Source organism: Barbus barbus (assembly GCF_936440315.1).
Source record: "Barbus barbus genome assembly, chromosome: 48".
NCBI classification, from domain to species: Eukaryota; Metazoa; Chordata; class Actinopteri; order Cypriniformes; family Cyprinidae; genus Barbus; species Barbus barbus.
Window position 1 is genome coordinate 22244886 of NC_136726.1, and position 18376 is coordinate 22263261.

Here is an 18376-nt window from a genome sequence, read left to right on the forward strand (position 1 = left end):
CATAACAAACCATACATCAATGGAAAGATTATTTATTCAGATTTCAGATGACGTATAAATCTCAATTTCTGACTGGTTTTGTGGTCCAGGGTCACATATAAAGTTTAAAGTATATATCGACTGTGTGTTTTTAGCTTTCTGTACATATAAATGTGTCGTTCTGCAGGATTTGTGTCAGCTGGTGAATGCCGACGCCCCCTACTGGTTAGTGGGAATGACCGAGATGACCCGGACGTTTGGCCTGGAGCTGCTGGAATCAGTTTTAAATGACTTTCCTGAAGTTTTCCTGCAGGTAAACCCCACACATCCCCATGAAAACAAACATTTCTGAAAGACAGATGGCAAATAAACAAGAGGAAATGACTGGTTCCAGCTGTCGGCCTTCCGATCGCTCTCTAACCTTGTGTTCTCTCCGTGTCTCTGTGTGCAGCATCAGGAGTTCAGTTTCCTGCTGAAGGAGCGCGTGTGTCCGCTGGTCATCAAGCTGTTCTCTCCCAACATCAAGTTCCGTCAGGGCAGCAGCAGCAGCGCCTCGTCTCCGGCGCCCGTGGAGAAGCCGTATTTCCCCATCTGCATGAGACTGCTGCGGGTCGTCTCGGTCCTCATCAAACACTTCTACAGCCTCCTGGTGAGACTCTCAGTGATGCTCCAGTGCCTCATATGTGTTATCTGAAATCCACTTATAATATTAGTGAAGATTTCTTGCACCTAAGGGCCTGTTTACACCTGGTCACTTCACGCTTTTAAATTTGATCGCTCAGACCACTTCAGGAGGTGTCTGGCCCGCATTCCAGACGAAACTGGACAAGTATAAATGCATCAGGTTGTTTAAACCACATATGTGACCCTGGAGCACAAAACCAGTCTTAAGTCTCTGGGGTATATTTGTAGCAATCGCCAAAAATACATTGTATGAGTCAAAATTATACATTTTTCTTTTATGCCAAAAATCATTATGATATTAAGATCATGTTCCATGAAGATATTTTGTAAATTTCTTACCGTAAATATATCAAAACTTCATTTCTGATTAGTAATATGCATTACTAAGGACTTCATTTGAACAACTTTAAAGGAGATTTTCTCAATATTTAGATTTTTTTGCACCCTCAGATTCCAGATTTTCAGATAGCTGCATCTCAGCCAAATATTGTCCTATCATAACAAACCATACATCAATGGAAAGCTGATTTATTTAATTTGGTCAAATTGATCATTATGACTGGTTTTGTGGTCCAAGGTCACATGCAAATTTTACTCCTCCCAAAATATTAAAATAATAAATGTGTGAGAGCATTTTTTTATAGGCTATATGGCATGTTATAGTCAGATATGACTGCACTAATGCAACAAGCATCGTCACGGACGAGTAGCTGAGTATCTCTTCTGCAAGCCGACACGCAAACTGCCACGAATGAAACTGAAAGTAAGCCGCAGACGCTCAACATACAATCATCTTCATTAAAAGTAGTGAGACTAACTTATCTTTCCAGTACTGATGCCGCGCTCTTTCTTGAAATGAGCCGTTAATGAATAAAATATAATAAAATGCAGCGCATATCTGTTGCTTTCGTTGATGTGAAGTCTGTTAAATTTGCATATAGCGCGGGAATTTAAGACTGGATTTATATCAGTTTTGCGAAGACACATTTATGTGGCCAAGTTTAAATGGAAACGTTTTAACAAATCAAATAGATATTAGGGATGGGCATTTTTGGAAATTTCTTATTTCGATCATCGATTGGTTTCAAAAACGATTAATCGAGTACTCGGTGGGCGGGGCATGGCATGAAAACATGAACACATGATTAGAACACTGTTAGATTATGATTATGATGCAACAATGTTATTAAAAAAAGAAGCATCTAAAAGAGAATAGCTGCCTGAGGTGAAGCTGACTGTCAATAAACTGAAACCCGTTCTATGACACTTCCTATGGTACTAATCAGATAACCTAGATACATAACATAAACGTAACATTACAACTTACAAAGGATGCACAGGCCTGAACTTTAAGTTAGTTAGGAAATATGCAGCGCATTCAGCATGTAAATAAATGTTAATATCCCAACGCATCCTATATTAGATTAATTAGATATGTATGTAGCTAACCCAGACTAACATCATCACTACGTGACTTCAAAGCCAAGCTTTTCTCTCTTCTCACAACTATACTTTGAACCACATGCTGTTGCAAGCTAAACAATCAGAGCTCAGGGTGCCGCCCAAAGTGCTGCTATAACCAATCAGAATTTGTATTTTTTTTTACCACGATCATCGTTTTCATGATCGATCATCGCTGTCACGGCCTAGTACTCGACCGCTGTTGCACATCCCTAATAGATATCCGAACAGAGAAAAAGTGACCAGGTGTAAATAGGCCCTAAAATGTCATAATATCTCTTTTAATGACCATTTTCCACCATCTAGTTGATGCTTGAAAAAAGAATTTTTCATACAATGGTCAATTTTGAGATTTTGGGTTATTTGGCTTTTCATAACATGTTGTTTCACATTAGAGGAAATAAACATTGCAAAATATACTTTTTTAGGCATTTATTATAGTGCAATCTCTCTACTTGCATCTGCAGATTTCAGTTACACCGCATATCTTTAAAGGGTGTTTTCTCAAAATGAGTTTGTTTCTCCACTTACACTCACCACAGTTTACAGTTTTATTCCTATCTATATATCTGAAGGTTTTGACAGAAGGGTTTGTCCATATATCATTCGCCTGATTCTATTATCACACTTTATCTGTTTGCATCTGTAGATTTCCATTACAATGCATATCTTTAAAGGCCATGAGTTTGTTTCTCCACTTCAGCAGCACCTACATACGTAGGGCCCTATGATTTCCGCGATGCGGATAGAATCACGGAATCCGGTCACAGAAATGGAATTTACTGTATAACGCGGAATGTCATGGAATTTGCCAAATTTGGGGTGAATAAATCAAAAGTAGGTCAGTACAGTTAAATCAAATCGCGATATGGACTAGTGTCTGTGAATATGAAGCCACAAATAGACTATTTAAATATGAATCCTGCATGTTCTGCGCGTCTCTGTGTGAAGATGCGTGTGTACTACACACACTGAAGCGCGTGTGGTGCTCACGGTGTTTACAGACTCTCCCGCCTCAAAAAGAAAAGTTCGGTTTAACTTGAAGAAACTGTGACAGAAATATATTACTTAATGTAATGAAAGTAATACTAATAAAATTGTCATTAAAACAGTATTTTATATTTATCAGAGAAATTATTTACCAAATTTTATTTTTACTTATTTACTTATATATTCATCTATAAATCAAATCAAATTCAAATAAAACTGAATTTGAGAGAAGAAATGTATTTGTATGGCCTTAAAAATTACATTTTTGTTAAACTTTTAAAAAGTTGCTGTACAATTGTGTACTTTTCATGATTTCAATTAGTTAGACATGCTTTTTGATGAACATTTTTTTATTTAGCCATTAAAACAGAGTCTAGAAAAATGCCGTAAAAAATGAATTTGGTAAAAAAAATAAAATAAAAGTTTGTTTCTCCACTTTAGCAGCATTTACGCCAAATTTTAGTTTTATTCCTCTCTGTACTTTAAAGGTTTTTACCGAGGGTTTTGTTCATATATCTTTTACATTGAATTATATAACATTTTATTTCTAAAAGCATGGTGAGATTGTTTTTGTTTCTAGCTTTTGACAGTATTTTCTGTTTTATGAAGTGATAATAAGAGAAATCCAAAATTCTCTGTGTAAAAACCTTTAACTCTAATATGTCAACAGAATAATTAGAATTTTGAACTTGTCTTTATGAAATCTTCAGATTTATGTTCTGGAGATATATATAAATTAATGCATATTTAATTAAGTAATGCCTAATTTCCATATTTAAACACATTTCAGAAAACTTGTAATAGAAAAAAATCTTTGTAATTCCTAATGCAATCAATTGACTTGAGAAGTGTAGTGATATATATTAGATCAGTTTTTTTTTTCCTATTCACCTGGAATGTCTTGCCCAAAAGTTGCTTTTTAAATATGTAAATGGACTCTGTTATGATTTCCTACCCTGCATAATGTTCATCAGGATGGGTTGCTGAATATTAAAAAGGTGTTGTTGATCTCTCGCTCTCTCTCGCTCTCTCTCGCTCTCTCTCGCTCTCTCTCGCTCTCTCTCGCTCTCTCTCTCTCTCTCTCTCTCTCTCTCTCTCTCTCTCTCTCTCTCTCTCGCTCTCTCTCTCTCTCTCTCTCTCTCTCTCTCTCTCTCTCTCTCTCTCTCTCTCTCTCTCTCGCTCTCTCTCTGTCTCTCTGTCTCTGTCTCTGTCTCTGTCTCTGTCTCTGTCTCTGTCTCTGTCTCTGTCTCTGTCTCTGTGTGTGTGTGCGTGTGTGTTTTGTAGGTAACGGAGTGTGAGATCTTCCTGTCTCTGCTCGTGAAGTTTTTGGATGGAGAGAAGCCGCAGTGGCTGAGAGCCGTGGCGGTGGAGTCTGTGCACAGACTGTGTGTTCAGCCACATTTACTGCGGTGAGCACATGTACACACACACACACACACACACACACGTTTGTCTTTCTGAAAAGCAAAACACTATATATATAATTTAGACAATTATGTATGTACAGGTATGATATGTGTATGATATGTTTCAATAAAAATGAAGGAAATAATCAAACATTTGAAAAAAGTATCGGTTAGGGTAGGTGTTGGGAGGGCTTTATGTCCCAATAAAGTGGCATCCATTTAATAATTTGACTCAAAACTTTAATTTTCACTCAATACATTATTATTGCGTACTGTTTTATAATGTACTACAATACTGAGGTGCAGATAATTGCCACTATTTGCAATAAGTAGTATATAAATAGCAGAAAATCTTGCTATTTTAACAGTGTAAATAGAATCCATCGCGAAGAAAATACGCTATTTACACTGTGCAAAGTTATTTATTTATTTATTTTTATGCAGATTTTATTTTCCAAAACCTAAACAGTTTTCTTTTTAGCAAACTCTATTAAAACTTATTTCATTTTTGTTCATTGAAATTAAGCTGAAATCAAATATTGATATTAGATGAAAGACTTCAATGTAAAAAACTAACTGAAATACAACGTTTAAATACTAAAACAACTAAAACATACATTAAACCAAACAGAATAGAATAGAAATGACTACTAATAAATATGAGAAACTTACTAAAATATAACTAATAAAAATGCCTCTTCCTGTATACATTCACATACATTTATTTTATTGGCTTAATAACATAAAAAGCATGTTTTTGTTTTTATTAAGTCATATAATATATAAACAGTAATACAATCAATTCTACAAATTAATCTAATACAGTCTAATCTAATGTAATATAACGATCATATAAAATATAATAAGTAACATACAATAAATGTACACATTAATATACTGTATATAAACACTAATATACAATCAGTTATATAAATTAATTTAATACAATCTAATCTAAAATATAAACTGTAAAATACAATACATTTTACAAATTAATATAATATATGAACAACATACAATACATTTCTAATTGAAAAATATAGTTTTTATTTTTTGCTTTTAAAAATGAATTTGTTGTAATTCATACAATTTATAACATCTAAAAACACTCGATCAGATCAGATTTCGATCAGATTTGCTTGTTTTTCATCTTAATTGATCAGTTTGCATGCAGAGATATTTTTCTTCTTCTGGAGTTCATAAAGGTCTTATGTGTGCAGGTCTTTCTGTCAGTCGTACGACATGAAGCAGCACTCCACCAAAGTCTTCAGAGACATCGTCAACGCTCTGGGCTCCTTCATCCAGTCCCTCTTCATCCTCCCCAGCGCAGGAAACACTTCCTCCACCAGCATGCCTGCAGGTCACACACACACGCTGAGATCTTCATGTTTTTGACTCGTATAATGACTGATTGTCTCATGTGAAAGTCAAACTGTGTGTGTGTCAGGTGGGTCGGTGTCGGGTTCACAGGCGTCCGGTCAGGGAGGTCCGGGTGCGGTAGGAGCAGGGGGAGGTCTGATCACACAGGCTGCTTTTGAGTACCGGGGCACCTGGATCCCCCTCATGAACGTCAGCGTCCAGGGCAGTGCCAAAGCCACCTAGTGAGTGACCTATGCTTTCAGTATTGACTAGTCTTTACTAGGGATGTGCGAGACTAGTCGACTAAATGATACTGCTGCTGCTAGTCAACACAATAGTTGTTTACATACATTTTTGCATATTTAAAATTACTGTCATATTAATGTTGCATTTTAAAAATCGATTATTTATTTTGAAAAAGTCTAGTGAACATACTCTTCGTTTACATGATTATTATTATTTTTGCACATTTGTTTTTTTAATTTTGAAAAACATTCAAATTACTGTCATATTAATGTTGCATTTTAAAAATCGATTATTTATTTTGAAAAACTAGTGAACATGCTCTTCATTTACATGATTATTATTATTTTTGCACATTTGTTTTTTTAATTTTGAAAAACATTCAAATTACTGTCATATTAATGTTGCATTTTAAAAATCTACACTATTTTCACTATTTTTTGCACAATTATGATTTGTTTTAATTTTTTATATATATATATATCATTTGTTTTTTGGGTTTTTTTGCACATTGTTTTGCTTTAATTTTTTTTTTTACAAATATATATTTCTTATTTTAGGTACATTTATGCAGTATATTTTTTCAAAGGCTATGTTCAAATCACTCTCATGATAATATTTAAAAATGAATACATTATTTTGAAAAAATCTACTTGCCACACACTATTCATTTGCATTATTTTTTGCACATTTATATTTTGCTTTATATTTTTAAAAACTGTCAAATTGCTGTCATGTTAATGTTGCATAAAAAAAAATACATTATTTTGAAAAAGTCAACATCCTAGGCGTTTACATTATTTTTTTCCACATTTGTTTTGCTTTTTTATTTTTGTCTACAGTAAAGTTACTGCCATGTTAATGTTGCATTTTAAAAATGAATACATTATTTTGAAAAAGTCTAGTTGAGACTTATGAGTTATTCACATCAATTTTTGATGTGAATTTTATATTTGTCATTTTGCTGCCTGTCATGTGTACAGATGTATTTGATTCAGTTGATTTTAATGTCTGTATTGGTTAACATTGATTTAGTGAACACTTAAGTTTAATGTACAATGATCATAACGCAAGGCAAGCACATTGCATGTATATGATTTATTTTTCAGCAGCATTCAGTATGGGATTTGACTGTTTGATTCATGGATTAAGTAGGCTATTGGATCGCTCATACTTTTTTTGACTGTTAGACTAGTTGACTAGTTGGTTACAAACTGGTAAATCAGTCGTGGCGCACATCTTTCTCTTTCTTCTCAGTCTGGAGATGCTGGATAAGGTGGAGCCGCCCTCCATCCCTGAAGGTTACGCCATGTCTGTGGCCTTCAGTGCCCTGTTGGATCTGGTGAGGGGAATCACGTCAATGATCGAGAGAGAGCTCTCCGAACAGGAAGCTGCTATGAGGGAGGAGGCGGAGCCTGTTAGTCCTCCACAGAGAGACAGCCGCCCTCAGAAACCCAGTGAGTTCATGTCGACATCACATGTTTGTTTGTGTGCGCTCAAAGACATTATCATCTCAGAGGTCTTTGAATCTCTCAGCCTGAAGTATATTTGGGGAACGTCTCTTTAATACTGAGACTATGCTCTGTGCTGACCTCTGGCTGTGATACAATATACTGCAAAACCAGTATATTGTGACTTTATGTAACGTATTGCAATATATGTAATAAACAGTATGTGTAATGCTAACACTTTACAATAATGTTCCATTTGTTAGCATTAGTTAACATGAACTAACATTGAAAAATACTTATGATTTATTAATAGCAGTTAATATTAATTTCAATATTTACTAACACGTTATAAAAATCCATATGGATGTGTTAATAATAATTAATGGATGTGAGCTAACATGAACTAACACGGAACAGTTTTTTTATTCATTTTTATTAATAATTTATACTTTTATTAACATTTAAAGATGTTAATGAATACTGTAATTCAATATACATATATTGTAATATATAATTCATAATATTACCAGAAGATACCAAACATTTTACAAATAAATATAATATAATATAATGCAATAATATGATATAATCATATATATATATATATATATATAAACAGAAAATCCAATAAATTCAACAAAAAACAAGTAATAATAATACAAATAAGTCTAATCTGATAATATATAAAAAGTAACACACAATAAATTTCACAAATTAATCCAATTTAATCTAATCTAAAATAGTATAACAATATAATATAATGTAAAATCTAACACAGTAAATCTTACAAACCTAATATAATATTTAAACAATAATCTACAATGGATTTTACAAATTAATCTAATAAAATCTAATCTAATATAACAATATAATAAAATCTAGAATATAATCAGTTACCATAAATTTTACAGTTATGAAATGTATAAACAGTAAATTAATGTGTGCAAGTGGTATATTTTATACTTGAGCTATAATAATTAAGTTCTGTTATTCAGAGAGTGCAAATGACTTTTGTCCAACATCCCATCTGGATTGATTTATAGGGAAATTACACATTAAACAATTATATAACAGTTCAAAGTTTGTAAATGTGATGATAAACTGAATCTGAGCTGAATAGCAGGACACAGTCAGATACCAAATGATGTATGATATTCCCACACAACCCTAACCTGCTGATTATGAATGTCAGAATCAGTGACGTGTATATGACAGTGTTTTGTCCCTGTATTGATGCCGTCTGTGTTGTGCAGTGGCTCATGAGGTTTGGGAGGAGATGGTGAACGCCTGCTGGTGTGGCCTGTTAGCGGCCCTTTCACTGCTGCTGGACGCCAGGTACGGCATGCTTTCTTAATACATCTCTATATGCTATAATTCATATCCTAACTGTTATTGTAAAAGATAAAGCTTTATACTTGGACAGCAATTGTGACCCTGGAGCACAAAAGCAGTCAATACATTGTATGGGTCAAAATTATCCATTTTTCTTTTATGCCAAAAATCATTAGGATATTAACTAGATCATGTTCCATGAAGATTTTGTCAATTTCCTACTGTAAATATAACTTGATTAGTAATATGCATTGCTAAGAACTTAATTTGGACAACTTGGCGATTTTCTAAATTTTTAGATTTTTCACCCTCAGATGCCAGATTTTCCAGATATCAGCCAAATATTGTCCTATCATAACAACCCACACATCAAAGGAAAGGTTATTTATTTAGCTTTCAGATGATGTATATTTGTGATTGGTTTTGTGGTCCAGGGTCACAATGAATCTAATTAGCATATATGAATCATACCAGACTGACTGTATTGATGATATTTGCCATGTTTGTGTCAGTACGGACGAGACAGCCACAGAAAACATCCTGAAAGCGGAGCTGTCCATGGCGTCTCTGTGTGGCCGTCTGGGTTTGGTGACGCCGCGTGACGCTTTTATTACGGCCATCTGTAAAGCGTCTCTCCCTCCTCACTATGCCCTCACCATCCTGAGCAGCAACACTGCCAACCTCTCCAATAAAGGTACGAGAGCGGTGCATGCTGACGTTCAGTGATAAGTGAATAAACAACCAAAAATACAGTTTTGGTCAGTGATTTTAGCACTTCAAAACAGTTCCAGCCAAAACCGAAAACTCATTGTCACCCAAAACAGTTTTGAAGGGTCAAAATCATTGAGCTCTTCTCCGATGGTGCAGCTGTGTGGATGCTAGTGCTGGATTAACAATATCAATTTCTCATTTTTAATAGATCTTCATTTTGATGAACCGAGATCTTTTAGTTTATGTATTTCAGGTGATGTATGAACAAAACTTCACTAAACATTATTAGTAGTCTATCTGCTAGAGATGCACCGATTGCAATTTTCTTGGCCAATTCCGACTTTTTGTAAGTGTGACCGATTTTTGCTTATTTCGATTTTCTTTCTAAAAACTATAATTGACAGTATATACAAACAAAAATCTATGCTTTTTTTAATGCAAAACATTATTTACACAATAAAAAATTATTAAACATTACAATTCCCCCAATCTGGACAAAGTTACAGATGTTCTCTCACTTAAACAACTTTCAATATAAAGTGCTCTGTGACTGGAAAGAGGAAGAAATAACAATTAACTGGAGGAGTTGCTGTATATAACAAAACAGATGTCATTTCCCACTATGTTTCTTAAATTGTCATTTTGTCATCTTTCACATTAAATTCTTAATGTTTTAATTAAGTCAGTTAGAATAATAAGAAACGGTAGAGTTGTTACCACAATTAATTTACACTGCACAATTTCAAATGATTAAATTTCATTTTTTAAACATACAAATAAGAAATGTTGGAATGGTACTTAAATATGAAATATGAAACCAAACCAGTAGGTGGCGGCAAATGATGTTTGAATGATTGAGTCATTGATTCAACAGATTCATTCAAACGGCTGATTCATTCAGAAACGAGTCAAGTGACTACTGTCTTTATGAATGGATAACTGAATCATTGACTCATTTGATTCGTTCAAAAACGTGGATTCATTCAGTAACGTGTATTGCTGGGAGACACACAACGGTTCTGCTGTGGCCTTGATTAGAACTATTTTCATCAGCAAAATTGAGCAAAAACAGTCATTATTGTGTCTAAAATGTATTTCACTTCATTTTATCTTCTTGTTTATTTATTGAGCTGCATTGCAGTCGTGTTGAAACATTTTGGTCGTGCAATGTTGCGTACCTAAATTCTAGATTATACATTTCTTTAGCCTTTAAGTTTCAGTGTTCTGTTACGCTCATTTGTTTTGATTTCTGCACGAGTCTCTCTCTCACATTCACTCAGGCTGCGCAACCCTCATCTGGCATGACATAAATACATTATCAGTCGCCGTAAGTGTGACCGGTCCGGGCCGGTCATGCAAAAAACCGGCTAATTCCGGTCCCTGGCCGGTCGATCGGTGCATCTCTACTACCCGTCATCCAATAATTACAATAAGTTCAGAAACAAAGTCTCAGTTTTCAAATTCTGTCAAAATTTTAAAAGTTGATGCATGTGCAATTTCAATTCGTACATGGAACTCCAATTTTGAGTGTTATGAAATACATTTGATTAATTGAATTAATTGATATCATTGCCCTGCATCATATTTGCCAAATGAAATCCAATACTTGTTTCTTACTGATTTTGGGCTGCCGATTCCAGAAATAGTGCTTGTTTTGCTCGAGCATGTCACACTTTTTGCATTTTGTAGCATTTTTTGCTTTTGACAACCATTTTTTAGTCTTGTATTCTCCTTTAATCAGCAGATATACTGCCTCAAAGACATGTTTTGTTTTTGTCTGGACTATACAAATTTGAGTATCTTATATTAGAGCAGTTCAAATTTGTGGCTTTGAGTACAATTCTCTCATACTGACCACTGGATGTTTAACATGGCACCTCATGGCTCTCCACAAAGATGGCCGAGGCTATAAGAAGATCATTAATAACCTGAAACTGAGTTACAGTACATTGGCCAGGGTCATACAGAGGTTTTCCAAGGCCTCGCAAGGGTGGATCAAAGAAGCTGAGTCCTTGTGCTGTGCGTCAGGTGCAGAAGCTGGCTTCAAAAAACAGACGCATGTGTGCTGCCAGCATTGCTTTAGAGGTTGCAGAAGTGGAAGGTCAGCCCGTCAGTGCTCAGACCATACGCCACACACTGCAACAAATCGGTCCCAGAAGAAGCCTCTTCTGAAGCTGGCTCATTTTTGTTGCCAGCTATTTAGACCATAATGGCTATATGTTGAGTTATTTTTAGAAGACAGTAAATTTGTACTGCTATACAAGCTGCACATTGACTACTCTAAAATATATCCAAGTTTCATTTGTATAATATCTTGAGAAGATATACTAAAATGGTTGCTGAAATGTGAGGGGTGTACTCACTTTTGTGAGATACTGTACATATACACAAGTGGACAAATCTTCATTCATATTACGTATAAAAAATAAAAAAAGAACTACATTGTGAAAAGTTTTTATTCATATTTTTGAACTAAACATAATCAGATTAGTTTTTGTTTTTTTTTGTAAATCAACAGTTTTTATTTATATATATTCTTTTTATGAACATGTTATTAAATAAACTTTTATTTTCAGTCTGGTTTTCGTCTAAATGGAAAAAAAATTGTGATTCAGTAAAAAATTAATTTCGGTGCATCACTGGCCACAAGCTTTAGGACCTTTGTGTGTGTAAGTGTATGTAGTTTAATGTGTGTGTGTGTGTGTGTGTAGTGTACTCTATCCAGGGTCAGAGTGTGCAGATGGTCAGTCCGTCCAGTGAATCTCACCAGCAGGTGGTAGCAGTGGGTCAGCCGCTCACCACACAGCCGCAGGGCACCGTAGTGGTAAATCACGCACATTTACCTTGCTATCGAAAACATATCATAGATTTATGTTTAGTTATGCTTTTATATGATGTTAATTATGGCAGAGCGCAGCAGCACTTCAGACGACAAGAGTTTTAGTCCTAATAAAGGCAAACAGACAGCTAATTATGACTACAGAGTAACTCAAGCTACTCTTAAGCTGTTGACTTCATTTCTAAATCAGTTTCAAGTGCAGTTGAATATTTTTCCAGGTTAATTTCAAGGCCTTTTCTTTCTCTCTGTCTGCGAATCAGCTCACAGCGAAGAACATTCAGTGCATGCGGACGCTGCTGAATTTGGCTCATTGTCACGGTGCTTATCTGGGAACCTCATGGCAGCTGGTTTTAGCCACGCTACAGGTACAGGAACATGCTTTAATCACCATAACATACACACTTTATCTGTGTCTTGTTCTGGACAAGAGTTATACAGTAATTGATAGATCAGAATCCAGAAAACTTGCACGATAAGGAGATACATGTATAGGGATGTGATTTATTCCATATTTATACAGATTTCCATATTTTCCAACATACAACCCATGTGAATTGCGAAATACAAACTGCAAAACATTGAGTATTTGAATTATGCATTTTATGCAAACATTAGGAGATTTTCCTTCTTTCTTTTTTGTCCTTTTGCTGATGACATGCCTGACTGAAAAAGGCAATCTAATGCAATCTAATCTAATATAACAATGTAATATCATTATAATCAGTTACAATACATTTTATAAATAAATATATTACAAAATAATAATATTTTAATATAATAGTAATAATATATAATAATACTTTTTTCTTTTATAAACAGTGATATACAATTCATGAATAAATATTTAAATATAATAAATACAATACATTTTACAAATAAATATAGTATTTAAACGGTAACATGTTTTGCAATAAATACCTTTTTTATTTTACAGTACAATATTCATATATAATTACATATTATACAGTGTAATAGTTATATATTTCTTTATTGAAGAATAAAGAATGAGAGGTTGGTTTTTATTTCCTCTTTTTTTGCCTGATTGTATTTGGCATGCACTCATTTTTATCTCTTCTTCTCTATAAGCATCTGGTGTGGATTCTGGGTCTGAAACCGGCTGTTGGTGGAGTTCTGAAACCTGGGCGGGCTGTGGAGGGTCCGAGCACGGTAAAAAACACTTGATATCAGCCTTGTTCAAAACCTGGTGAGCTGCCTACCTAGAAAGAATTTTAGCATCACAGGCACTTTTTGAGACAGCAGCGTTTATGTGCACCATGGGCAAGTTGCAAGACCACAGGGTTCATTTGAGGGATTAGACGTGAATGTATTATTTTTGCACATCAAGGATTTTCTAAGTCAGCAGCATTTTTGTCTAGTAGGAAACACTTTTAACTAAAGATATTGCTCACTAATGCTACAAAGAAATTTTTAGGGGACACTTCTGCCCAAAGCTACAAGTCTGTTGTTGCCAAAAATGTGGTCTAGATATGCAACTTACTAGGGCTCCTCATAAATGTTTACATTTATGCATTTAGGAGACTCTTTTATCCAAAGTGACTTACAAAAGAGGAACAAAAGCAATATTCGTAATATACGATGCTTAGTTTATTAGACTAGGAAGCAAGCTAGAATAGAGGAGAGTAAGTGTTTATGACTTTATAATGGTGTTTATTTATTTTCTGTTGCAGGTTTTGACCACAGCAGTGATGACCGATTTACCCGTCATATCAAATATCCTTTCCAGACTCTTTGAAAGCTCACAGTAAGAATCCACCAACATCACAATCAAAATAATTCAGTTGACTTGATTTACTTAGAATCAAATCAGTTTTAAAGAGTGCTGTGTGTGTGTGTGTGTGTGTGTGTGTGTGTGATTGTAGATACCTGGACGATGTCTCTCTGCATCACCTGATAAACGCTCTGTGCTCGTTATCCATGGAGGCCATGGAAATGGCTTACGGAAACAACAAGGTGCGTTCAGATGCTAAACGTAATCAGAACATAATCATTCAACTCTCATCTGTCTATTTCTCTCATCTCTGTGGTTAGGAGCCATCTCTGTTTGCGGTGGCCAAACTGTTAGAGACCGGACTGGTTAATATGGACCGGATCGAGATTCTCTGGAGGCCGCTGACGGCTCATTTACTGGAGGTGAGTCCAGACGCCAAATCCACACCAACAACGCAGTTTCTACTTTTGAAACAAATTCGTTTGTTTGTTTATAATGTTAGTCTTGAAGATGTCTTTGCTTATTAATATTTCTTTGTTTATTTATTATGTATATACAATTTAACTATTTTTAAATGTAGTATTTTATTTAATTTTTAGTTATTTATTTCTTTGTATATGTACTGTTTAGTTTTGAAGTCATCTTTGTTTATTTTTTATTTACATTTTATAATGCATTTATTGCAATATTTAATTTATTTATTAGATTTTTTTATTTACTGTGTATTTATATTTATTTATTTATACTGTTAGTATATTTATATATACTCATTTTGAAGCCATCTTTGTCCGTTTGTTTTATTTACAATTTATTTTTATCAAGGATGTATTATATATGTACATTATTAATTTTATATATATATATATTAGTGCTGTCAAACTATTAATCGCATCCAAAATAAGTTTTTGTTCACATAATGTATGTGTGTGTACTGCGTATATTTCTTATGTACATATAAATACAAACACATGCATGTATATATTTAAGAAAAATATGTTATGTTTATATATTAAATATATGTATATATAGAAATATAAATACATTTTCAAAATATATACTGTATATGTGTGTATTTATATACACAAACACATTACACACATTTATATGTAAACAAAATTTTTTATTTTGGACAGCACTAAAAAATATATATATATATATATATATATATACTGGTTGGGCCGCTCTGATCTTTCTGGTCTTTACTTGCTGTCCTTGTCTGCTGTACTCCCACTTCTTCTGTAGTTGTATAAATGCTAAAGCACAATTCATGTCCTCATGTTGTCTTATTCCGTCTTTTTTCCTCCTCTGTCTCTTGTGACATGTCTGTTTTGTAGAAGGTAAGTGCTGAACTTTCTTTTTCAATTCAGAAATCCTTCTCTCTAAAGAGTGACTCTTCTTTTGAATCTGTCATTCACCACCCTTTATGAAATTGTCTCTTTTCAAGTTCAATGTTTTCAGGAATGAATCAGCCTCCTGTTGTTGTGCTAATCAGATGTTGTTGTTTTCAATTTGATTTCGACTGTCACACTTAAGTTTCTTTCATATGACCTCCGCGTGAAAAGCAGATCACAGAACAGCTATTTTATAAGATAATGACTCTCTGTGTGATTCTATATCTTCAGCTGTGTGTTGTACAGCTTGGTTAGGGTCAGGTTTAGTTGACTAGTTTAATGTGAAAGGACCTTTCTGACTGTGATGACCACATTATTTTGAGATTATTTAATCATCTGCTTTACCACAAATCCAATAAGCAATGTTTCCTCTTGTGATCTAAAAAAAATAAATATAATTTAAGAATATTTTACAAATCAGTCTATTTATATTTTGTGTAATTTGGCTGTGTGCATGCTTTATTTTTATGAGCAATATATATTGCTTTGCTCTTTTTTAGTGTTATTGATATTATTTTGTCCATCCATGTGTCTTCACCCTTCTTTTGCAATATTTGATTTGTCTTTGCGTTGTTGCTGATTGCATTAATGGGTGAATCTCATAAAGTCGTCAAGAATGTGTCTTATATCACCACAAAATTGAAAGAAAATATTCAAATATTGAAAAAGAACATGAAGCCTATTGTGCAATTATCTTGTCAGGTCTGTCAGCATCCTAACGCTCGAATGAGGGAGTGGGGCGCAGAGGCCATCACCTCGCTGATCAAAGCAGGACTCTCCTTCAAACACGAGCCACCGCTGTCCCAGAACCAGGTAGAAATTAATTTGGAAATCAGTGCTACTTCAGAGTTTGACTTGGGTTATTGATTGGACAACATCTTTAACCAATCCCCTGTTCTCCTCAGAGGCTCCAGCTGTTGCTTCTGAACCCTCTGAAGGAGCTGTCTAACGTCCTTCACGCCGATATCCGACAGAAACAGCTTGAGTGTGTCCTACAGATCCTACAGAACCAGGGAGACAGTCTCGGACCGGGATGGCCTCTGGTGCTGGGGGTCATTGGAGCGATCCGCAATGACCAGGGGTGAGATACACTGCCTGACCTTACAGAAAAGACCATCTAAAGAATTTCCATATTGGTTCAGGCTGGGTTATGCAAATTAGTGTTGGTTTAATGCTTAGTCAATCTGCATGGTTCTTCCTATGAAGCTGGTTGACCAAGGAAGTCTTCTTGATTTAGATTTAACTCTGAAGTGTGGATCTTGGAGTGTCGCATTTGTATCTAATATACCTTTTGTTCCACAGTGAATCCCTCATACGAACAGCCTTCCAGTGCCTGCAGTTGGTGGTGACTGACTTCCTACCCACAATGCCTTGCATGTGCCTCCAAATTGTGGTGGATGTAGCCAGTAGCTTTGGGCTCCAGAACCAGGAGCTGAACATCAGCCTGACGTCTATCGGCTTGCTGGTGAGGAGTACTGCTAATGTTGCTTGTAAAGACTCTTTAGCCTTACCTTGAAGGTGTTGAGTGTTCCTTTGGGATAGTTGAGTTGACTGAGTGGATGACCAAGAGTCGTCTTCTTCCCCTGCAGTGGAACATCTCAGATTACTTCTTCCAAAGGGGAGAAGCAATTACAGAGGAGCTGGAAAGGGAAGAAGCGGTTCTCTTGAAACAGGCCCAAGATAAAGGTGAACCTCTGAACCGACCATTCCACCCTGCGCCTCCCTTTGACTGCCTGTGGTTGTGCCTGTATGCCAAGCTGGGTGAGTTGTGCGTGGACCCACGGCCGGCTGTGAGGAAAAGCGCCGGCCAGACAATGTTCTCCACCATTGCTGCTCACGGAACGCTGCTGCAACCACCGACCTGGAACATTGTGGTTTGGAAGGTACTGGATCATACTTGACTAGGGACCAAATTAAATCCAGTTCTAGTTTAAATTGCTTTGTTGGGTCAGACTTGACCGGAGATGGAATTAAATCCACTTTAGTTAAAATTGCTTTGCTGGATCAGACTTGACCGGGGACAAAATTAAATCCAGTTCTAGTTAAAGGTGACATATCATGAAAATCTGACGTTTCCAGGTTTTAAGTGCTATAATCAGGTCCCCAGTGCATCTACCAACCAAGGAAACGTGAAAAAGATTAACCCAGTAACTTTGTTTTAGTAAGCCTTTTTTTGCAAGCTTCTGAAAAAAAACGTCTGATTTCGCTCCCTTGGTGACATAGCAAAGGGAATTACCGCCCCTTAATCTGTAAATTTCCAGCCACGGCGCCATCATTTTGATTTTGCAAGCGACAACGGTGTACAGTTCTAATGCCATGGAGAAAGTTTGAGCAAAACATGCTAACGCACAGAACACTATTTAGTCCCAGCCTCAGAGACAACAGAGCAGTGGATTTATTTACTGTATGCTGCTGCCACACAGATCTAAAATAACTATGTGATTTATATCCCAGCTGTTTACCTTCACAGACATAACTGACTGTTTTTGTAACTTGTGTGTGAATGAGAACTTAGTTTACTCACATGCTGTGAAAGCAGCTTTCTGTCCGTGTGCTTCGGATGTGTTCACTCAGAAAACCGTATATCGGAAGTTTAAACTCATGGTGTGTCAAAAGCATGATAATCAGAACCAAAACAGATGTTTTTAGCAGGTACGAGCTGAAATGATTCTGGAAAGGGGGCGGGAGCAGCAGCTCATTTGGATTTAAAGAAACAGGCACGAAAATCAGAGTGTTTCTGCTTCCACTCAAAATAGGCATTTTCAAAATGATATAATAAATGATCTGTGGGGTATTTTGAG

At 35.4% G+C, this 18376-nt stretch overlaps 2 protein-coding genes across 5 annotated transcripts in view; one reads left to right on the forward strand and one right to left on the reverse strand.

The window, feature by feature from the left end:
* avpr1aa (arginine vasopressin receptor 1Aa) overlaps positions 1 to 18376 on the reverse strand; it is a 552460-nt gene that overhangs the window by 465953 nt on the left and 68131 nt on the right. The window lies entirely within an intron of this gene.
* The window catches only part of mon2 (MON2 homolog, regulator of endosome-to-Golgi trafficking), a 40300-nt gene that overhangs the window by 13308 nt on the left and 8616 nt on the right, over positions 1 to 18376 (forward strand). For 2 of the 4 annotated variants that reach the window (XM_079412645.1, XM_079412646.1), the window contains exons 7-25: positions 167 to 292; positions 431 to 628; positions 4399 to 4523; positions 5741 to 5880; positions 5968 to 6121; positions 7380 to 7579; positions 8827 to 8908; positions 9418 to 9599; positions 9825 to 9869; positions 12328 to 12440; positions 12716 to 12820; positions 13542 to 13622; positions 14144 to 14217; positions 14336 to 14426; positions 14505 to 14606; positions 16278 to 16388; positions 16481 to 16656; positions 16878 to 17040; positions 17165 to 17458. In XM_079412645.1, the coding sequence (XP_079268771.1) occupies positions 167 to 292; positions 431 to 628; positions 4399 to 4523; positions 5741 to 5880; positions 5968 to 6121; positions 7380 to 7579; positions 8827 to 8908; positions 9418 to 9599; positions 9825 to 9869; positions 12328 to 12440; positions 12716 to 12820; positions 13542 to 13622; positions 14144 to 14217; positions 14336 to 14426; positions 14505 to 14606; positions 16278 to 16388; positions 16481 to 16656; positions 16878 to 17040; positions 17165 to 17458 (2562 nt within the window). The remainder of the gene's footprint in view (positions 1 to 166; positions 293 to 430; positions 629 to 4398; positions 4524 to 5740; positions 5881 to 5967; positions 6122 to 7379; positions 7580 to 8826; positions 8909 to 9417; positions 9600 to 9824; positions 9870 to 12327; positions 12441 to 12715; positions 12821 to 13541; positions 13623 to 14143; positions 14218 to 14335; positions 14427 to 14504; positions 14607 to 16277; positions 16389 to 16480; positions 16657 to 16877; positions 17041 to 17164; positions 17459 to 18376) is intronic. The other 2 variants (XM_079412647.1, XM_079412648.1) reach the window with 1 other exon arrangement.